General features: G+C 41.5%; 1 protein-coding gene across 2 annotated transcripts in view; it reads left to right on the top strand.

Annotated features, from left to right (window-relative positions):
- Positions 1 to 23,505, top strand: part of igdcc3 (immunoglobulin superfamily, DCC subclass, member 3) — a 47,058-nt gene extending 23,553 nt beyond the window's left edge. For both annotated transcript variants that reach the window (XM_017032303.2, XM_008310100.3), the window contains exons 3-14: positions 3,023 to 3,167; positions 3,261 to 3,391; positions 3,776 to 3,913; positions 7,399 to 7,557; positions 10,990 to 11,155; positions 18,485 to 18,732; positions 19,645 to 19,809; positions 20,097 to 20,285; positions 20,549 to 20,653; positions 21,345 to 21,480; positions 21,601 to 21,817; positions 21,992 to 23,505. In XM_017032303.2, the coding sequence (XP_016887792.1) occupies positions 3,023 to 3,167; positions 3,261 to 3,391; positions 3,776 to 3,913; positions 7,399 to 7,557; positions 10,990 to 11,155; positions 18,485 to 18,732; positions 19,645 to 19,809; positions 20,097 to 20,285; positions 20,549 to 20,653; positions 21,345 to 21,480; positions 21,601 to 21,817; positions 21,992 to 22,132 (1,940 nt within the window). In that variant the 3' untranslated portion in view covers positions 22,133 to 23,505. The remainder of the gene's footprint in view (positions 1 to 3,022; positions 3,168 to 3,260; positions 3,392 to 3,775; positions 3,914 to 7,398; positions 7,558 to 10,989; positions 11,156 to 18,484; positions 18,733 to 19,644; positions 19,810 to 20,096; positions 20,286 to 20,548; positions 20,654 to 21,344; positions 21,481 to 21,600; positions 21,818 to 21,991) is intronic.
- The last annotated feature ends 278 nt before the right edge of the window (positions 23,506 to 23,783 follow it).

Raw genomic sequence — 23,783 nt, 5'->3', positions numbered from 1 at the left:
CGGTCGTTGTTCTTTTGTGCTGGTCACAGGGGAAGGACACGGGTACCGATTCAGGAGCTGTGCGCGTGGGTGTGGATTTGTTTTTAGCCCAGAGGCCGACTATTCTCTCTCTTATTGCAGTAATTAGACCTGCTTCATTGAAGCCCCCAGTATGATGCTGCTGTAAATGATGTGTGTAAATGACTGTCGACACTTATGACGTGAAGAACGGAAAACAACAGAGGAACGGCCCTGGCGTTGGTGAAGACCAGCGAATGCCCCTCGTGTGGCGTCTCGTGTGTGTGCTCAAGAGTGTGTGTCCGTTGTTCTCCAGCCACATTGATCAATACCATGCACGGTTTAACCACCCACTTGTTGCCCGTACACCGTTCATATAACAAATAAGGTCCATATCCAACAGCAGTGGTAATAGTTCATCTGTTTTTGTTCATTTTCCTGTGGAAAGCCGTTATTGTATTTTTCCAAGTGGCTCTGATTGAATATGTCTGGTCACAGGGGTGTGGGCCTCCCAGAGTCAATGTTTAATGCATGAGGATGAAGAGTGGATTCCGTTAGTGAGGGGGGGCGGGGGGGCCACGTCGGTGGGCACCCACAGCAGCCTGTGTAGTGGACACAATGACGACTTGGCAAAGATGCAGAAGAAACCTCCTTTAGACACTGGTTCTCTTTTGCATTTCGGTTACTGAACAATAACGTGTGTGTGAATGTGTGTGTTTTAATTTGAAGCTCTTCCAAGACTGTGACCTTCTCTGGTCACATTCATCACCCGAAGGCGATTGTTTTTATGCGCTGAAGGAGTTGTGGCACCTCCAACGTTCCTAACCTTTCAGATTAGCTGTGTCAGGGACTTCGGTGCTGGACACCAGTATCTGACTGAAGCTTCGCACGGTGGCTGAACAAGACCAAGAGTAAAGCTGGAGTATTATACTACTGGCAATAGGAGTGAAATGTAAACCTATGAAAACTCTTTGCTCCAGAGCTAATATACCCCGGTTAGATTGACAGCAGTTATCAAAGCCCGGTGGCTTTAAAGCTAATTGCTAGCCTGGTATTAAGTTGTTTTTCTGATCTTCAATGATCAGACAAAACACTGGTGAGGGTGAATGTGTCGCCTTTTCTGCTGAAAGCGGGGAAATCGAAGGTGCTACAGCGACGGACGGGAAATGAATATGTTTAAACCAACATCAGGGCTGTGATCGAACATCCCAGGGTCAAGTCGTGTGGGAGAACGCTACACTTCTCATTAAACGGTGATATGGTACAATCACAGTGTCAGACCGCTAATGTAGCCAAGTGCTGCTTTACAGAACTGCACCTCTCTGTTATATTCCCTCTCGTTCTCGTTCTGTAGTTTTCTTTTCTTTAAAGTTCTTGTCAATTTGACAAAAAGTAATTTCTAGGGCCTCGGGTGCCGTTTGACCTTTCTGGGCTGCTCTGAACATTGCACAAGTGAAAATATGTAGTGATCTAATCCACTTACCTCTTGGTGACTGCATGACAAACGGTGATTCGATTCATTATTTTAATTTGTCAAGTACAACAGTCCTTTTTCTAATTCTCTTAATTTGGTGCATGCGTTTTTATGCCCAGTAAAGGTTTCCATAAAACTATACAGAGTTAATTCCCAGGTGAAGTTAGCAGTGTAGCATATGAGTATTTTTAATGGAATAGTTCATGTTCATTGTTTGTCTTTTGAGGCAGGGACTCAAGATACTACCGCTCTAATTAGGATGGCAAGAACAGCAATGAGTTTGAGAAAAAAAAAAGACTGGGCCTCATTACTGACCTGCTGCACATATTTCACTGATCCCGTTTTGGTGGTTATTTTAAAACCTCCTTAATATGTACAGGCCTTAAAGGGGGCAGAGGATGCAGAATGTTTCCAAAAAGGATCTGTCATTGGTATGTAGCACCCTGACCCTGTGAGCTCCAGCCAGTGATGCTCGGGCCCTAATTAATAATGGGTTCATATCATCAGCATCATCAGTGAAAAGAATACGTTTTCTCTGAGGTTTGTCTTTTTTTTTTTTAGCATGTTCATCTATTGATATTGTTGCAGGCTACAGGATCAGAAGGTTATGAAATAATAAGGGATCCAGGGCTCCTCTGATGCTATGTGTTCAGCTGAGTCTGCCTTTGTCCCAGTTAATTATGGCTGACATTTAATTGGGTACACTTGCGCTGAGGACGGTTGGAGGAGCACAGAGGCAGAGGGCCTCTCTCTAATCGAGTTTGTCACTAGCTCCACCTTCGATGCCGCTTTTGTTCTGCAGGGAGTAGATATGTGAGGTGAAGCTAAATAAGGCTCTCGGTCAGGCCACTGATACTGCTACTTCCACGTAGGTGGTTGGACCGTTGTTGTCATTAAAACCATTAAAAGGCCACCTGACTCACATCGTTGTTGACATTCTGCAGGTTCTTTTTTGTTCAGGATCTGTGCATGTCGTCGTTGAAGTCATGACTTGTTGAGCGCTAAGAAAAAGAGAAGAAACAACGTTCACATGTTAAACTTGAAACAATTTTAGCTTTTTCATTTGGGTTTGAACAGGGCTACGGAAATGTGGCGGTCGAATACCGCTAAAAACAGAGCATATGTCATATAGATTATTTACAACATGTCATGAAAATGACGTTCCTTCCTATTGTAAAGCTTTTTAACTCTAAATTCTAACTTAAGAACTTAAGGTTTACTGCTTAATTTTACTCTCACAATCTTAACATAAACCTCTAAGATTTAGCTCTCATATATACTAAAGGATATACACCCTTAGATTGGAGATTCCTGATCTGGGATTTCAGTTGAAAGGCATATCAAAAACATGTTTTTATTGGAAGATGGGAAAAGATAAACCATTGTCAAACAATGGAGGTTTCTCATTATCCAGTTTTTCACACTGTGATTCACCTTTTCTTGTTGTTCTTCTTATAAACAACACTTGTTGGAAATGACCACTTCCCTTCATACAGTGTTGCTCTGAAACAGTCTGTTGGCTTTGTATAACCTCTCCCTCTCCCTCCACAGCGATGGCAGACTTCCATGTTCAACCGGAGTCGGTTCATGCCGAGGAGCACGGTGTAGCCAGATTCCAGTGCCAGATCCACGGTCTGCCAGAGCCTGTTATCAGCTGGGAAAAAGACCGCCTTCCAGTGGACACCAAGGATGAAAGGTTGACGAAGCTTCCTGTCAACAGAAGAAGATATTTAAGATCTGTTCGAGGACCTATTTTTACACCTTTGCTTTTATATTCTTCTTCCTGCAGATACACTTTATTGCCTACAGGTGTTCTGCAGATCACGGGAGTGCGTGAGGAGGACAGAGGAACGTTCTGCTGCGTGGCTCACAACAGTGCAGGAGTGAAACACAGCAAAGAGGCCCTCCTCACTGTCTCAGGTTCTTATACTTGCTGTGTTTAATTTTAAAGCTGGACCCTGTGTGTATATTAGGTTTTGGGTTTTTTTGTCTGATCTGAAAGCAGTTTGCACATTCGTCCACACTGCTGAATAACTTAACCAGAGTTAAGTTAACAGACTTATCTCAACTAGATTAAATGTGTGTTGCGGACTAGGCTTTTGTTCTCTCTGTCACGCTTGAATGCAGCATTCTGTTCCCCACGTTTATCTGTCCAGCATATTTCCAAACCCATTGTTGGTCCGGCCGATCCAAGAGATACAGCATATCGAGCTAATGCGCTCCAGAGAAATCCAATTAAAGGAAGCCATCCATCATGCCTGTTCCCGTCTGAAGCTCTGACCCGCTCCCCTTTTTCTCTTTTAGGCTCCCCGTCATCCGTGTACAAAGAGCCAATGATCCTGGTTGGTCCAGAAAACCTCACCCTCACTGTTCACCAAACTGCCATTTTGGAGTGCATCGCAACTGGATACCCTCAACCCATTGTGTCTTGGAGCAGACTGGGTAAGACGTTTTCTAGAAAACACGACCAAAAATGATCAAAATGCGATATCTCAGGTCATCCTGAAAAGACTTTGTTTTTAGTCCATTAAAGAACTGCCTAAAACTGTTGTGTAGATTCCGGTTGCTCCTTCTATGTTGTTTTATAATTGTATGTATTGCTGAAAGCCCCTTCCCACAGTTCCATAAAGAACAACACCTGCACAGAGAGTTCCAACAATTTTTTTTCTGTTTCACTCTTGACTATTTGATAACATCAGGGATCCAACATTTTTAATTTGTTGGTTGATCTCAAGGATAAAAAATATAGTGCTCAAAAACATTAAATTTTTACAATTTTTTAACCTTATTTACCATAATGTCATTGAGCCATTTTTACTGATATGTTTAGACAACTCATACTAACTAGACCGGTTCTCCAAGGACCTGAATCACTGGTGCATGAACAACAATGTCAAGAAAAGAAAATCCAGATGCACACTTATTAATTAATAGTGACTAATTAGTGATAAATGTTAATGGTTTATTTAAGCGTCTACTTTATTTGTACTGGTACTCTCGTTCAGACGAGAGGGCTCGTTCTCAAGAGGGACTTGGTTTGGACAAACATAAAATAAACAAACAAACCATTAGTTCCAGGCAATCATGAAAACAACACTCATGCAGAGTATGGGGATCAACACACCAGCAGGAGGGGCTAAAATCCTCTCACGGTGTAAAACGTTAGGAAGTATTGCACGTTTTCCATAAAAGAGTGATGATTCGGTCAGTGTTCTGTGATGTAGAATACACTGGGTACAGTGGAGGATTACATGTTTACAGCTAAATATAATGTTTATCTGCTCTGTGTTGATAAATTCACACTTCTCCCCCGGAAGGTAAAACACTCTTCCCAAAGCTCTGTAAATCTGAATAATGGCCGTAGGCTGCAGGGACAGGTGTCATTTGTTTCTCCCTGTCTGTCATCTGCATGTTTTTTTTTCTTGACTATCAGTCAAAGTCTGCCATGACCAATTCTTCAGTCGGCTATCTGTTTTCTTTACCTATTATCCAATCTGATTTCCTGCTCCTAATGCAAATTGCTGACCGTCCCCAGCAGTTGGCTTAATCAGATTCAGGGTATAGCCTTACACAATATCCCTGGAATGAAAAGCTAACACGATGGGATTTGCACGTATTAGATTACAGCAGGGGAGGCTGAAATGAGATGCATAATGAATGTGATAGTCTCGCATCAGTCACTCCCTAATGTTAGAGTTTGTTTGCTGCCGAACATTGCACAGCATCACCGCTTGCTCTTTCTTTACTGACGCTAAGTTAATTAGAAGCTGACAGAGAGATACTGATAGAGCGACGGGGAAGAGCTAAAAAAAAAAACATTGAAGGAAAATGGCAGGAAAAAAAGAACAAGGCTGTCTTTGTTGAGACAACAGCTCAATGGTCTGTTACTTTTCAGTCCAGTGGGTCTGTTTGTGATAATGGAAAAGTGGAGGAAAAGCAATAAAACACTATAATGACAAGTGTGGAAAAAAAGCACTTGGTAAGCAGTACAGAGTCATCTGTCACAGCCGTCATTTGTCATGTTGATTATGAACACTGTCCTCTCCATCGCCACCAGATTACATTGGATCTCAATGCAGATGCAAGCAGTCAACTCAAATGAAAAGTGTTCAGCCATTTTTGATTACTGTTTACAACCACAGAGCGGGCCGCGTCCCCTGTTCTTCTGCAGTGGATAATGAATGTGCACCTGGAAGAAGAAATGAATACATTGTGGTTTGGACTGGTGGCTGCTCACCGAGGCAGCCTAAATGTTACTGGCCTTTAAATTTTAGTGGTAAATAATCAGGTTAGAATTGAACAAAAAAGAGCGATAAAATACAAATAAACAGGAATTTAATCCTGATTTCTAATGTTTATTTTTACATTTATAAATCCTGAAATATCACATGTGGATTGTTGATATCTCTAGCTGAAACTCTGTATTGGTACAGAGGTTAAAAGATCTGCTGATGGTCTAATACAATCTGCAGATCAGTTTCTAACATGTGATTCTACAAGTATTAGTCATATGGTTCCTATCCCCACATCCCAGGCTCTTTCCTTCACACGTGTGCTCATCTCTCCTCTCTTCCTGCCAGACCTTTTAACACATCAAACCAACACCGTGCAGAGCCTGCAGTATACAGGCCGCAGATGGAAATGCCCCCCTGACCCCATACCTAATAACAGAGACACACTGAAGCCATTGAAACGCTAGAGACTGCAGATAAGGAGTGGAGGGAAGTGTGAGCTTATCATGTGCGTACAGCTAGAGCAGAGAGGAGGCTGCTATGGATTTCGCAAGTAGATATGAGATTAGAAATTACAGTTATGTTCTCCCCGTGGCAAATGAAAGATTCAACCGTTTTAGAGTCAAATGGAATGAACGTCAGTTTGAGGCGTTGTCAGACTCTGCGGGTGACTCCTGAGATTCCCCTTCAGGAGGTACGACACGGTGCAGCTGTGGGTTTTTTTTTTTTGATTTGCATATTTGAAGTATCCTTCAAATGTATTCACAAAAGGATTAATTTTTACAAACAGCGTTATTGTCTGTCACTGCAGAGAGTCAGTGCGAGCAAGGACTCTGTCTTCTTCTCATCCTTTTTTGGCACAAAAAATTACAATTGACTTCACCCTTGACCTGTGGAAGGAAGCGCAGAAACACAACTGTCTCTAAGCCTGAGGCAGTAAAAACAATATGTGTGGTTTTATATTTCCTGTCTGTATATTAAACCCTGAGCTTCGCTATGGTGCATAGTCACCTACACATTTTAAATATTATTTTATTTATTTATCAAGGTGACATAATAATTTGTGAAACCTCGTGTCATCACCGATGCTGTCGTGTATGTTAACTTGAACGGCAGATTTTTTTGTACATTTTTTCAGTCCGTTTGCACACTCTTTATATAAGCATATGTCATAAATCTCGCCCTGAGAAACATTTTCTTGTAATATGTGGCACAAAGCAATACGGCCAACCCATGCACTCCTATCGAGCTCTCGCCCCTGGAGTGAGCTGCTTTTTACTGTAGCCAATGTTGACACACAAACCTATCACACACAAACCTGCTTCTTTACACGCAGTAACTCAAATCTGTGCAATCGCAAATAGCCAACAGCGAAATATTCCTAGGTGAGGCGTGTTGGGGATGATTCATGTTACATTGCATTTCATTCCCAGGTGCCATTTCAGTGTTGTGTGTGTGTATATATATATATATATATATATATATACTGTATATATATATATACTGTATGTATGGATGGATAGACAGGTAGATAGATATGTTTACATTTGTTAAAATGTAGTGTAAAGAAATACTTAATTACAAAGTTATAAAGTTGTACACAACTAATATTTATTTATATATATATATATATATATACACATTTTCTTGGCTTAAATATAATTATTATTTTCTCATTTGCACTTCTCTGACTAGACGGTCGTCCAATCGGTGTGGAGGGAATCCAGGTGCTCGGCACAGGAAACCTGATGATCTCAGACGTCGGTGTGCAGCACTCAGGGGTTTATGTGTGTGCTGCCAACAAACCAGGGACTCGTGTTCGCAGGACTGCTCAGGGACATCTGGTTGTCCAAGGTGAGTAAAAGCAATGTGCCTTTTGCCAAAGATAAGAAAAATACTTTAGGGGGAAACTCACAACACAGACTTTATTCCCAGCAGTGGTCGGTGGATAAGGTACGGTTGTCAGTGATGTGGCTGTGCTGTAGCTTCTCCAGGGGGCCTTGATTAAATTCACCTTATCGTCCAAGTGGTCATATGATGACACTGCAGAATTTGTTTTTTAATTATATTTTACATGAATTACATACAATCTATCAAAGACTGTCCATCTAATGAACTTTTAAGTGAGATATTTAGTTCATGTTTGATACTGAACGCTGGCTGTAATTAGATCCAGGCATATTTAAGATGACAATGATCTTTTTCTCATTACCTTCAACTAAAGCCACATTTATCTAATGAGAGTGACTTGACATGGTTCTTGTGCACACGTGTGTGTGTGTGTGTGTGTGTGTGTGTAGGTGCTCTTCCAGTGATGGCAGCCAGGCACTTAATAGCATCATGCATCAGCAGTGACAGCTGTGGTGGAGATAAATTATGTCAACGATCAAATTGATTTATTAACGCGCTCCCGTCCAGTTTTTCCACTGCTGCCTCAAACAACAACGCCGAAAAAGTTACAACACGGTTTTAGAAAAGCAGTAAAAATGGTGGGTTTTGCTGCCAGTAAATGCTTTTTTTTTATTGTTTTTCCCACTGAGGGCCATTTCACCCAGACTAGATAAGACGTGGGCAGCAAAAAGGTTTCCAGAGGAGATAAGAATGGAGTAGAATATCCCTCATAGATACTCATACTGCAAATACCACAAATTCCTGAACATGGCTGCGTTGACAGGAACATGTTTTTTTTTTTTTGCCCAAGAACACAGTGGCATATAGATAGAGAACTCCAGTCAAACCAACTGTATCGACTGGATGTAGATAGTTGCTGTTTCCACAGCTGCTCACAGAGCATTCCAACTAGAATTATGACCCCTTAGATATAAATACAATATTTTGTTTATGCTAAAGAAAAATGGTTACATTTTGAACTGGACCTGTTGTTATTTGCCTCCATATCCTCAGTGATTCCTATCTAGTAATGCAAGAAGAGTGAACCCTGCCTACTTTTTTTTTTGTGGTTCTGTTTTATTTCTTTTTGACACCATGAAGCTAATGTTCTCCATAAAAAAATCATAGTTACACTGCACTGACAACACTAGTATGTTTTCATCATTTCAGTATAACATGAATGACATGGGATTGTTCAACATTGACAAACAGGTCTTTAGTTAAAAATTAAAGTAAACAAATCAATAAAAGTTGCAATAATAACTAATTTACCATATTGTACAATGGGAAGTGCGTGTATTTCCCTGTCCCTGGAGAAAGGAATAGTTTGGACCAGTGCGATGATTACAGATGGATGGGCTAGCCTTCAGTATTAATTGTCACTAAACAGGAAATGTACAGCATTTGCTTGACACACACACATCGATCAGCTGGACCACACATTGCTGCAGCTCATAGCCGTATTGATCCTGATCAATATTTCATTTTATCAGCCTGTCAGTGTTAGAACAAGACCTTCACCTACAGCACCTGGATCTGAGCAGAGAAAAAGCCATAGGTTTTAATTAAATGTCCACTAATTTGGACTTTATTTGTCAGGGCTTTTAAAATTATTGATTGCTTTCTGACAGGACAGGGCTGTGTTGTTAATTTAAATGAATGTAAGTTAGGCCGCTGTGGTCACGCCAACGCAGATGATTGAACTGAAGTGCTGTTTTGGTCGTCTGTAAATAATAAAGTTGTGACCTCTGTAAATATCAGAGGAACTGAGCACTTGTAAGTACAATGCGGCAGGGATGTAGAAATCCAGCGGAGAGGAATCAACATGAGACTCCTTATGAAACATCACACAGAGCCCTGTACAGTGAATCAATTTCATTCGCTTTCATTCCCCTGTGGGAGGAAAAACAAAGAAGAAGAAGAAACAAAGAGAGGAGGAGGAGGACGTGAACTGGTTTGGACAAAAAAGGAAAAACAAGAGGAAGATGGATGGATGTGGCTGATGATCTTGCCCACACTTTTACAAGTGCAGATCAATATCTTCCCGATACCCCTCTGACCTTCACTCTTCCAGATAGAGCTCAGAGAAGGGGTAAAGAGGCGAAAAGGGGCGGGAGAGAAAAATGAAAAACCGTCAGCAGCTTCCTAATAAAACACAACAGTAGGACCCTTTGAAAAGTCAGAGAGTAAAATGTAAAATGAAAATTTGTCACACCACAATTTGTCCACAGGGACTGAGACAAAGGGGGCGAACCAAACAGTGGTGAAAAAGTACATGTGTTGTAGGTGTGTGATCTAATGAATTCCTCTGAGACAGTGAGTTCCATTGTTGTTCAGCAACAATTCAAGTGTCATGTTTCACTGTGACAACCACAGATACTGAAGTTCATTGTGTATTTACGTGTAAATATAACACATACTTTACAATACTGCAGTGCCCTGAACAGAAAAGCTTAATTAACCACTTTGATATGCAATTAAGTGTTTAATTTTAGTACATGACCAAACACCAAATTACTTCATTTTATATTGAAACTCCTTCAGCTTCCCATTCTTTAATCATGATTCTGAGACTCTACAATTAGCCCAACAATAGCTTCAGAGTTCTGTGCTTTGGTTATCAACTCTCCATGAACTGCCTGAATCCTATTCATTATAGTCATTTGCCTTAGCAGCCTAAAAAGAGACTCCACTGACTGACTGACTGTGACTCTAAACCACTGTTTCCCTAAATTTTTTTCTTTGCAACCCAAGACAATAGGCACTATTCGTAAACTCCTACGACCCCCCAAAATAACTTTTGTGACCCAGTTTTTGGGAAACAATGCCCTAAACTGTAGCAGAGGAGGAGGCGTGATGATGAAGAACTACCGTATGACATCTCCGCACATACTGTATGTGGTGCAGGGCTGCTTACAAATCCCCTTTACTTTAATCACATTCATTTATATGAAGATTAGTCCAATATTTGCAGTTTTGGGAGTGGAAGTTTGTCCATTCCTTCTGTACTCTGTGGTCAACACTGCCTGATCCTCATTATCATTGTGTACAGACACCGTAATGGAAGATAGGTCTGGACTCCAGGAAGGTCAGACCACCAAGTCAGTCCACGCCTATGATGTTGTGCTTTAATTGCTGGTGCAGAATGCCATTTTTCTGCTGAAGCTGAACCATAAATAGAAAGGAAAAAAAATCACCTACATAAACCCTGGACATATACGGTGCACTTAGTGATCATACTCTATGCTGACGATATTATGTCTGTGTGTTAATGTCTACTTTACTTCTCTATATTGTTGCTCCACGCGCACTTTTCGTTTTTACTTCTGATAGCACATAAATTAGCCGTGGAACAAATCCATCTCACAGTGTCTCTTTCTTTTTTTTTTTTTACAGCTCCAGCAGAGTTCGTTCAACTTCCTCAGTCTGTTGCACGTCCTGTTGGCACCACTGCCATCTTCACCTGCCAGGCACAGGGTGAGCCTGAGCCTCAGATCACCTGGTTAAAGAACGGGCAGATCCTGGAACCTGGAGGCCACGTCAGACTGAGGAACAACAACAGGTAAGAAAAAAGATATGCTACTTTTGGATACATGTAAGCCCAAAAAAAAACATGATTTTTAACGCGTTTTTACGACAAAAATCCAGTTGCGTCACATGGGAAAGACAGAACTCTGATGTAAACATGGACAAATCTTGTCATATAAAAACAAAATAATGAATAACCTACTAATGGTCAAGGTGACATTATTTAGATGTATTAATTTTTATATATGAAATGTTTCAGTTCTTTCTAACTATGCAGCTGCTAACACGTGGCCGCACCATGATCCTGTCTGTTTGTACCTCTGTGTTTGAGCGGCGTGTTGACTCCATGCTGGAATTTTTATCACTGTAGTGACTAGGAATGAGAGAAGAAAATGCAGGGCAGGGTTTTCACCTTATAAAAATGTCTGCGTTTTGAAGGCAGCGTGTTTTACGGATTTTAAATACATTGAGTGGATTCCTTGAAAAAAACATTAAAACCCTTCCGTCTGCTGCCTTCATTACTACATGTGTGACCGTTTACCACTACACACTCTGGTCATGTAAATGTGTTTTAGCATGTTCTATTATGCATTACTGCACACCAACAATTTCCTCAGCCAATGTTGGCACTCAGCCATCCTTGTATGTTGCGTTTTTGTTTTGTTTTTTTTTTTGAAAGAATTCAAGTGAATTTATTAAATATGCACCAGAGAATCAATACTTGCACTCACTGCTGCAGTGAGTGAAGGCAACAGGCATCACCATCGCTAATGCACAGTGCACTGCCCCCACCAGTCGGCATTAGCCGGAGAGATGGAGCAGCTGAGGAAGAAGGACACAAATATGAGAGAACCCAGTCAGATGTTGGAAAAAGAAAGAAAAGAGTGACTGCAGAGTCAAAGGGAAATAATGAGTTTGCAGGAATTATAAAATAGCAAAAAAAAAGAGAGAGATAGTGAGAGAGAGAGAGAGAGAGAGAGAGAGAGAGAGAAACAGACAGAGAGAGGGAGAGAGTCATCCATTTACCACCATTAGTGTATGACCTGCTACAATGAGGATCTCATGCATCACAAACTCCTCGCTGTGATTGGTTAAGAAAGTATCCCTTAGCTTCAGATTCACCATTAGCTAATGAGCTCATAAACTCAGTTAGTTAACCGGGGAACACACAGCAGCAGCAGCAGCAGCAGCAGCAGCTTGGTGTCCACCTTTAGAATGTGTGTGTGTGGGTGTGTGTGACAACAGTGTGATTCCTTATATCTGTATGTACTGACCATAGGTGTGAATGTTGGTGTAAATGGTTGTGTGAGTATTTGGGATTGGCTCTATGATCCAGGCAGTAGCAGGTGACGACACACTGAATGTAAAGAAACAAATGACAGGATATGATGTCATGTCATCTCTGTAATGGTACTGCATAAATACCACGTGTGTTTCTATTCTGTGCTAGAATAAGGAGTTCATCCCTGCACTTCCTGCGAATACTTTATGTACATAGAGAATGCTACGTGTGCACCGCTGGGCCGTTTGTGAACATACAGGCTCAGTTGCTTTTGATTAATGTGTGTGCATGCGTGTGTGTGTGAATGAAATGTACAATCGATTCCCGGTTCCTTCCCCTTGTCTGATTTGCTGTTGAAGGTCAGCATCGTGAGAGATGGCTGAAGACAGAAACCTCGCATACAGCACACGCACGCACACAAAACATCCATGTTAATTTACACCGAATGAGTTGAGCGGCTCCTCTAGTTTATTCTAGTACGTTTCCCAGTCTACCCTGAACCATATTAACACTAAGAATTACTGTTAAATGTATAAAACTTAAAAGATGTGCAATTTACATCTTCACCTAACACTCTTTGATATTCTCTAAGATGAGTTCTGTCTATTTAGGACCAGTATTTGATCTTCAGTAAATTGCCGGTCCTAGAAAAAAAAAAATAAAGCAAATAAATTGGTTATAAATGAGGAACAACAACAATGTGCAAACAGTGTGCATTATTTTGATCCCATTGACTGTGGGCCTTTGCTGACCAGACTGTTACTCATTACTGCACACTGCTGTATTAATCAGGGAATCACCTCCTCACTCTCCTTACAGCAGGAACATGTGATCGTCCACGACGTCCAGACTGCGGCTGCGTAACACACAGTGTAATAAGCATGAAGTTACGGAGTAATCCTGTGTTTATACGTCTGTGTACTGAACACATTTCGAGTATGTGTGAGAGAAATAATGAATGGCCAACATCTGAAGGAAAGAGCTACCACATAAACCTGGACATTTTGTTGAAGCATCCTTTCAAAGCCTCTTATTTTTCCCCCTTTCTTTTCTTCTTTTCCCTTTTTCTCCCCGCTGTCTTTCACTAAGACCTTCCTTTCTTCTTTTCAGCCCCTCTTTGTGCCCCATATCCCCCTTCCTGCCGGCATTACAGAAAGCTGGGGCCTGGGCATTGGCCTTGAACTTTGACCTTGCCTGTAATCAGTCATATCCCTGGGCCCTTCCCTCCTCTCAGACCAGAGACAGCTCGCTGCCCCCCACCCCTTTACCCTCCTCGATCTCCTGTTCTCTTTTTGTCCCCATATTTTTCTCCCTCTCCTTCCTTCGCTCTCTCTGGATACTGAATGGCCACGCTGGCTTTTGATGGGGTGTGGGACGCAGAGACAACAGAGAGTAAACACAGCCTCAGCAGCTGAACAATAGGTCCAAGGCCCCACTGTCAGCCACTCCCCTGCCCCATGGCCTTACCCATCAATCTGTGAAATGACCTTGAACTGATGAGTAAATGATGGTGTCAACCTGTCAGCACAGGACAGCTTGGATTGGGACGGAAGACGAGCAAACAGTCCCATCTTAGGGATATTCCCCACGAGCTGCTAGTCCCTCGCTGTCTTTTTTTTTTTTGTCACAAAGTCTATGGATTTTCGGTCACCAAGCTCTGCTGTTGCATATTAATGTAGGACCAAATCAATCTAGACCAAGCCAGCTGTCTGAATAAAGGTCTTATATTGTAAAGATGAAAAATGAGGCCAGTTGAACATTATGTTCTCTGTGAAGCTGACTGAAAACCCCTGGTATATTTCCTTGGTTTCCCTGCAAACATTTCTTACTTTTGGTCCTTTCGCCATTTAGACTTAATGTTAGTCAGGGTTTCAGGAGACATTTCTGCTTATTGGAAATGTATGGCTAGAGTTTTACAGAATGGTTCCCATGCATTTTTTGGCTGATTTTTATCAATTACTTGACATTTCAGGCGACCCAATTTGAATTGGGTATGAGTAACCCCGGCACCGCAACCCCAAGGTTGAAAAACACTGGTTTAAAACAATGATTCTGTCAAAACATCTTAACCAGGAGGTCTTTGTCTTTTCCAACAGGAAAAGAAGCTCCAACCTGTAACAATCCACAATTAGTATTAACGTGAAAAAACCCTTTTAACTCAGCTTTTTTTTACTTGAGCTGAGTTTGCAGTGTTGGTTTCAGGCTCTTAAAGTCACTTCAAGGACCTTCAAGGATCCCTCCTGAATGTGTCTTCTCCCCTGACACTAGGTGATAAGATAACAATGAAATATTGAAAAAATATGAACGCAGCACATTTGGCACTTTTACAGTTTGAAGTAGAGAATTCAGGTCATTATCTATGTTGACTGGCAGAGATTGACAGCAGGAGTGGAATTTCTTTAAGTCATATATAAGCCGTGTCAGTGTGTGTGTGTGTGTGAAGGTTCAGGTTCAGTTAGGAATGCGCAGTCTACCGGTGGATGCTGCTGCTGCTGCTGCTGCTGCTGCTGCTGCTGTGTCGTCTGAGACAGGCAGCAGGTTGTAAAATGTCCCTACAGACTGGTCAAGGCCCCCGTGGCATTGACTCCTTCCTCCCCAGGGGCCTCTTTGCTGAACGTTTGGTGTCTGGTTTGGCTGCCTCTCGGCACACACTCCATCCATCGTTGATATGAAAGCCTGTCAGAAATGTGATGGTTGAATAGTGGGCTGAAAGCCGGTGACTGCTGCCACCTCAGGGGTCAGAGGTGAGATCGACTGAGAGAGGGTGAAATACAAAGGGCCTCTTTGACCTGATAATTATCCAGATTGAATCCACCTGGTAGACTGGACAGAATAATAACTCTTCCAACTCACAGCCTTTTTCTGACCCACTTTGGAGACATACAGTAATTGTATCCCAGCCCATCAATTCTGGAAAAGGAAATGCAATGATTCCCTCCTTCTCTCTGTGCCCACTGACCCAGGAGAAAACTCCTCTGTCCTTACAAACTCCATCCTGACAGACCTCGCTGAATCTGGTATGAGGTCAGCGCTGTCTGAAACGCCACTCTCCTCATGTCCCGTATCGTGGGTCCAGAAGGTGTCCGGTGACAAACCACACACCGCACACGGCTGACATGTTGTTCTCTTTAATAAATTGCCTCTGCTTGCTCAGGGACTGATCCTGTCCTGGCGTTACTTAATAAATTCTGATTTAATACACACAGGATCCAGGTTGTCAGTCAAAGAAGGATGACGATCTTCTCGACATGTTCTATGGAAGTGTAAATGACAGATTAGCAGGGTGTGGAAGCTTATATTGAACCCTTGTGGCTTTCGGCTAAAACAAGCAGAAAAAACGTGGAGATTTTCCTTCAGTTTTGAATGTCTTTATTTCATGTATATCTTTAAAATTGGGTTAACCTTTTCCATTTAGGGAAAACAACATTTTTCTGAATAAGAAATACTATGTATATTAGTAATGCATGATAACAATACCAGTATTGGTCTCCAGTCAGATAGCTCATTCCAGTACTCACTGTTGTACTCAGGAACGTGCCAATTCAGCGATCTGACACTCTGTAATGGCTTTTCACCACAGCCAGCTGCACACCAGTCAGTCAGTGTTGTGTGTGTTGCTCCTTGAGGTCAGTGTCTCTCTGCTCTCATTGGTAGTTTGTATATATGTAGTTCAACAATGTCAGAGTTTTGGATTGATGAGACAAGAGCAAGACATTTGTACTGTAATTTAACAGAGCACCTGAAGAGGCAGCTTTTTGGATTGATGAGACAAGAGCAAGACGTTTGTACTGTGATTTAACAGAGCACCTGAAGAGGCAGCATAGCACTGAAGGTTGAAAGTTGAGTTAGCATTTGAACTAGCTCAAAGCTAATCAGACCAGTTAGAACTTCAGCTCGGCTTCATTTGACCTTATAAATATAATCGTTTTGATTTTGGAAGTTTGTTGAGTGATCACAGACACAGACAGGTGTCTGTTTAAAATTTACTTAAGAAATGAAAACAGTAGTAGTAGTTAAAATGATGCACTATTCGACAGTGACGTCGCTCTTCTTACAGTGTATTTAAATCTCCAGTGTGGTTTTGTGGATTTTGTCTTTTGTTTTTTGTGCTGTAGTCCCTGATTTCCTACTGTGACACCATGTTGACAGAGAGGAAAGAATAAAAAAAAAAGAAAAAAAATTGTCCCATCAGTATTCCTCTGGTATTGGCTGTTTGCATGTTTCCAGCTTCCTCCTGTGAACATGAATCCTCAAACCCAGCAGAAATCGCTTTGGCAAAAAAACAGAATGTTTTCTAAATGTTGTTTTTTCTCCTTTTTGCCTGGTGACGAATGCAACAAGGGGATTGGTTAATGGGTTTTCATCTAGTAACACCTACTCAGCCTGCAACCCACACAGCTTGGATGCTCACTATTGCTTCAAATATAATTCTTCAAAAAGAGTGCAGACGAGAAGTAGGACAGAAACACAGAGAAGAGGAAAGAAGGGAGGAAGAGTGAGAGAGAGAGGAGTGTTTGAGGTGAGATTGTCAGGAGCAATGTTTGGAACAAAGGGAGAGCAGTGAGGAGAATAATTTACTGGCTGTGGGAGGTTGTGTGTGTGTGTGTGTGTGCATGCATGCAGGTGCGTCTGTGTGTCTGTACAGATGAAAGATTTCACTGATGGAGGCAAATTACATTTTTTATGTAAAAAGGTTTTATCTTCTCCAACGGGATTTCCAGGAGAAAATGAATTGGTGTGCTTCACTGAAGAACATCTATTCATGCTGCCGGGGTCGAGCTCAGGCTCTTTTTCCTGAACCACTAAGACACAGAACATGTATGCTCTTATCCACTACTACGTGTGGTGTGGAGTAGTACCTCTACTCCTTCACTGAAGTAACTTCACTTCAGGAGAATTTTTTTTCTCAACTCTTGCATTTGTTTCTGTAGAGCGGCGGTTTATAAGATGTTGGTACTTTTTGTTGTTAAATGTTATTATTTCTCTCTTCATTTGAGCACAGTAGAAATGACCAGTTCCCCAGTGACCTGAAAAGTGGTTGTGGGAAAACAGATGTAGGATGGATTGATTAGACCAGGGGTGTCAAACTCATTTCCACCAGGGGGCCACATTAGCAACACAGTTCCCTTTGAAGGGCCGGTTATAAATGGAAGACTGTATAGATCACATCCCCAACCCCTGGTCCGCGGACCAGTACTGGTCCATAGGTCAGTGAAAAAACTGTACTTAATTTTTAGTAATATACTTCATTTGTCATATCCATTTACTTTCTTTATTTATAAGATAATGTGACAATATTTTAAAATAATAGGTCATTCAGACTCTGATACAAACAGAATAGAGTCTAAAACATCCTTTAATGCTCAGTACCTTGCTACCAGTCCGTAGTAAAAAAAAAAAAGGTTGGGAACCGCTGGTATAGATGTAACTACTCCATTAGAGACTAAAATATGTTTCTGCAATTGGTTATTATTTGATTGATTATAAAAACTCCCGCGGGCCATACAAAATGGCTTGGCGGACCACATTTGGCCCCCGACCCTTGAGTTTGACACATGGATTAGATGAATAGGTCACAAAATTAATAAAAACTAAAAAAATTGCATCTCTTCAAAAACCTGTAAAACACTGACTTTTAATAAAGCCAACGCTTCAGTGCTAACAGTTTCCACTGTCACACAGATTATTATCAGCCAGTGTGATTTGTTACGGCCTCTTGAAGATATGTACTGAGGCGACGTTGCGTTATGTGTTATGTCGTGCATTATGATAATGCCAGTGTGTGGTAATTGGGCTGTATATAAATATAGGCTGCACTGATCTTCAGAAAGATGCAATTTGCACCTGTTCAACCATGTGGTGCAGGTGTCAAATGCGAGAGAAAGTACAACATGTACGACTAAAGATTTGACTTTCTACATGTATCTACTTCTGTTAGAGAGAAAAAAACTAACTTTAAATTAAAGTCTTAAAAAAGAAATGTTTGATGTGTCAAAAGTGAAAGAAAAGAAACTAATTTAAAGTTAACTTTTTCTCTTTTTTCCCCTCTTTCTATTCACCCGTTGTTCGTTGGCGTCACAGCACACTGACCATCTACAGCATCAGCCAGGACGACGAGGCCATTTACCAGTGCATTGCTGAGAACAGTGCAGGCTCCACCCAGGCCAGCGCCCGCCTCACCGTGCTCTGGGCCGACGGGCTTCCCGGTGTGCCAAATGGTGTGCAGGCTGAGGCTCTGACTCCCACCACCATACAGGTGTCCTGGACAGAGCCCGATCAGAACACTCAGGATATCATCGGATATGTGGTCCACATCCGCAGAACCTCAGGTGAGGCGTCGCCAAACGCTTCTACAGATTTACACAGTGTTGAATGAGAATGTTGCTTGAACAAAATCTGACAAAAAACTATACTATATTGATCCCATATTTGGGAAATTGTTGTGTTAGCAGCAGATATGCTGTTGACAGTCTGCCACTAGTAGGCGCCAAGCATGTGGTTCCTCTGGGAATCGAACCCAGGATTCTCTGCTTTAGAGGCAGGTGTGCTAACCACTACACTAAGGAACTGACAAAAAAACTGAAACATGAACTATTATATTATAGAGTCATAATTATTATAAGAACGTGCAAAAAAATCTTCACTAAAGATGAAATAGTAAAATGATCTGCGGAATAATTTCATATTTAAATAATAGTTTTATAATAATTGCACTCACACCTGGACTAGACACGTAATGTTTGGGCTGCGACCAAGTTTACAGGTGTTGGGGTCGAGTGTGTGTGTGTGTGTGTGTGTGTGTGTGTGTATGTGTGGCAGAGTCTTACAGCACCAGCTGCTTCTTTCCTCAGCAGCTCTATTGAATGGATAATTAACGGCCCCAGGGGCCGACCAATAGGATCTGGTGTAATTACCTTCCAAGATTGTGCGACTCCATTGGCTGAGAGCCCGAGGTGGATACTGGTTATGGTTGAATGTCTCTAGATTAAAAGCGATAAAAATGCTTTAACCCAGTGTCTGCAGCTTCCATTTTCCTCTCCTTACTCCACCCCTGCAATTTGCCAATCCATCACTATTTTGGCCAATCGAGGTTAACCTTTTTACAAAGCCTTTCAGATAACACCCACCAAACGGGCAATAACCATAAAAAGATGACACAAATAGATGATATTTATGGTTTCTCCTTTTCTCAACCCTCACCTTCTCTTTCTGCCCCCCACCTCTTCTCCCCTCTGATTCAGACCCAGTGGAGATGGAGTACGAGGAGGCCGTTAGTAAGGTGACACTGCAGCAGATCATCAGGGACCTGGAGCCCTCCACCAGTTATACCTTCTACGTCAAGGCCTACACTTCCCACGGGGCCAGCAAACCATCAGACAGTGTCACCCAGAGCACTCATGGGGAGGGTCAGTAGAAATCGTAACGCTGACCCATGAAATATACATTTAAGGAGTACTACACACTATGAAACGTGTGTCTACGCATATTGCAGATATCTTTTAATATGTATTTTATATGTGGTAGTTTCTGAGAGAAATCACCTGCTAATATTTAGTATTGTGGTGTAGATGAGCCAAACAATGTCCACATATTTGGACGCCAGGTTTAGGAACCCAAACTCATCTCTGTTCAAGTCTTTTCTTCAAGTCCTACCTTCTAGTAAAGGGTTTGACTCGTCTGTCTCGTGTTGCAGTTCCAGCACCTCCCTCTCTCTACACCAAGGTGGTGAACAGCAGCTTCGTCCAGGCATCATGGGAGCCTTCTTCCAAGATGGGTCAACACCACGGCTTCAGACTGTATTACAGACGAGCTCACACGCCGCTCTTCACCGGCCCCATCAACTTCCCTCGCAACGTCACCCAGTACAACATCACTCAGCTGGGTGAGATGACCTCGACATGTGGTTATGTCAAATACAATGTAACATCAAATGTTATTGATCAATATTTTGGACTGTTTTGTAAGGCAACAGTCACTTTTTTAACTGTTCTAATAATAGGAAAGATATTTAAAAAAACTCCCAAAAAATTCCCAAGGAATGAGTTTTTTTTTATACATTTAACAGTTTAACCTTAACCTTAAATTCTGACCCAGTTTTCTGATTTATTATTGATCCTAATTGTCTGTCTCTTTCTTCATGGTCAGATTCTACACAGGTCTATGAGATTAAACTCCTCGCTTTCAACCAACAAGGAGATGGAAACACCACGGTCCGATTTGTTTCACTTCGAGAGGCGGTGGAAAAATCTGGTAAATTTTTTTTTGTTGTTCATAAAAAAAGTCATTTTTATCCCTTCTTATACTTCAGGGCTTCACCAGTCTCTTCCTCACACCTGTCATCTTCCATTCACCAAGTACAGTCGATTGCCTGTGCACAGACACAGTACAGTCCATCATGTCAGTGTCATTTGAATGAATCACATTTAGGAATTTAATGTGAAAGTGACTTGTCATTGTGACACAGCACACAGTGAAATGTGACCTCTGTGTTTAACCCATCACTAAAGTGAGCAGCTGGTGGACTCAAACCTGAAACCTTCTGGACCCAAGTCCGCTTCCTTAACCACTAAGCCACCGCTGCCCTGATGCCTTATTTGATCAATGTTAATGTCAGTTGTCACTTTGAATTTAAATAATTAGAATTTAAAAATGAAAAGTCATAGACACTTTTACAGGCTTTAATGAAGAATGAATTCCTTTTTGTATTTTTTTGACATCTGACGTATCTTCATTTTTTTTTTTTTTTTTTTGACTGTTCATTTTTCTCCCTTTTGTTTGTCTGTCTTACTGGTTTTGATTCAGTTCAATTGTAATCAGAGCTGACTTTGTCCATTTTTACTCAATTTTATGATATGACAGACTTAGGTGAACAACAGACAGATACGTGTCAGTAAAATACACACACTTCAGTCTGACCGTCTTGTGTCCTTTCTCTTTTCAGTCCTGGACGCCTCGTGTGACTGTGTCAAAGACGATCAGAGTAAAACGTCCACGACAGGCATCATCATCGGGATCCACATCGGACTCACCTGCATCATCTTTTGTGTTCTCTTCCTGGTCTTCAGTTACCGCGGCAGGTCAGTACAGAGATCCTGGGTGAATCGTTATCACCTAGTCCAACAGGATTTGTCCGTTATCATGTGTTTGTAAAAGTGAAGCTGACAAGAGTTTTATGTACGTGTGGGTGTAATCTCTAGGTTAATGATGTGTAAGACAGTGCAGGCAACCCCACAGGCCGGACGCAGCACCGTGCTGGAAGCTTCCTCCTCCTCCTCCTCCTCCCAGGGGGTGTCTGGCCTCAACGGATCTGCCAGGAGAGAGATGGAGGTCAATGGTAGAGCCGGTGGGAAGAAAGTGGTCGACAGCAACGAACTGGAGAGACTCTTCACTCAGACGATACAAGAGTCAAGCATGGTGAGTCCCAACTGCAAGAAATGAAAAGACATTTTCATACAACCTCTGGACAAAATATCTGTTCTCTGTTTATTTATTTAAAAAACAAAGCCTATTTTTTTTCCAAAGCTACTTGAGAGTCTCAGAGCTTCTATTCTTTCTCCATCATTTAACCGTCACATCTTGTTCTTTCAGACCCAAGCGTACACACTCAATGAGACCCAGTTGTCTACGATACCACTAGATGAGTTTGTTGTTGAGCGGGACATGGAGACGCAATTTCAGGAGCCTCCAGCAGGAGGAGCTGGTCAGCAGACCAAGGCTAGTCATGTATGAGGTCAACTGGTGCAACACTGTCTAAAGTGTTAACTCTTCACTCACTCAGGTTCAAAATTGTTTCTTTTCAAAGTAGCTGTTTTTTTTCTTTTGTGCAAATATTTTATTGATAAATTAAGAGGTTCGAGAGAATCTAAGAATGTATTTTAAAGGTGTTTTGTAAAAAAAAAAAGATTTTTTTTTGGCCAAGTTTTGAGATGCTTTCTTGTAAAATGTCGCTAAAAGCTAGGCAGACCATTTGTTGTTTTTGTTTTTCCATTTTCTTTGTTTTTTAGGGCTGTCACTTTTTTAGTCAAAGTTTCTTAAAAAGTAACCAAAAGATTTTCACACGGCTCCTTTAGATGCTTCAGTGTTTAGGTTTAGCAGAAAATGCTACAACGAGCATTTGTCGGTTTTAACTTTAAGCTTTAAGCTGGACCAAACAGAAGAAAAGCTACAAAAAACACTAGGGGGCAGTGGAGCTGAATATTTAAGTTAGATGGCACTTTACATACGCGTAATGGGTGGTGAGTCAGTTGTGTCACTCCTTGAAGCTTCTCCTTGTTTTTTAATGCTAAGATATAGGGGGAGAAGTTAATATTGTCAGGAGGAAGTCAATTCTTTAAGACCCATGCTGGTGTTTGGGAAACTACAGTAGGTCTGGGTTGGTTTTGGGAAGGAGTTGATGAAATTGGTTTATTCTGGTTGTGTTGGTTCTTGCGAGCTAACATTAGCAATGTTAGCTTACGGTTAAAAATAAAGCTATGAACTTCACCGTTATCTCAGCCTATCAGCTGTCCCCTCACGTTAGCTCAACCTCTTGGCTCACCATAGCCATTTGGTCTGGACTCTGCACTGCCCTCTAGTGGTAAATGTTGCTAAAATTCCAGTTTCAGGTGTATCTTTACAAACATGCATGAAACATTAAAACAACCAGTGATTTACAGAACTTTCCCTAACTTTGGACTGAAAGTGACAGCCCTGCTCATGTGTTACATTCCAGATGTTGGGCAGCACAGAATAGAGGGCCCAGAATGTCTTTGTAATACATTATTGGTTTTTGTTTTTTAGGTTTATAGGTATATACAGTGAATATATAAATCCATATATATATATACATATATCTTTATCATCTGTGTCAAAAGTGGTCATAAGTTATTGCTCTTATTTCTACTTTTCTGTGGATGTCACAAACTCCTGCTGCCTGCTCTCATCGTACCAATGATTCCACCCACTCGTTCTTCGCGAAGACCTCAGCCTTCTCCCAGGGATTTGATAAATATTCTCTCTCAGGACTTTTTTTCACTGATATCAAACATTTTCTATGAGTTCTCGGCCCTCTTACAGACTAAAGACTTGGCTGTGTGAAACTTACGACTCAACAAAAACCTACCTCAGTCAGAATGAATGTGTTGCGGGAAGCTTTAGGGACTTTACCTTCCCACACTGCTCAACGTTGTTACTTTTAACATGCAGAGGAACTGATAGGTGCAGGAAGAAGGACACAAGGTCAGTTGTCGCGCTACCTCAGATGTCTAAAAAAAAGAAAAGAAAAAAAGAATCCTCTCACTTCTTCGTCTGCAAAAAACCAACAAGAAATGCATATCCAACATAAAGCACTTCCAAATGCTGAAGTAAATGTTCTACCTCAAGATAACAATGTTAATGTTGT

The sequence above is a fragment of the Cynoglossus semilaevis genome, chromosome 5, assembly GCF_000523025.1.
Source record: "Cynoglossus semilaevis isolate Cse_v1.0 chromosome 5, Cse_v1.0, whole genome shotgun sequence".
Lineage (NCBI taxonomy): Eukaryota > Metazoa > Chordata > Actinopteri > Pleuronectiformes > Cynoglossidae > Cynoglossus > Cynoglossus semilaevis.
This window is presented reverse-complemented; position numbering and strand designations above follow the sequence as displayed.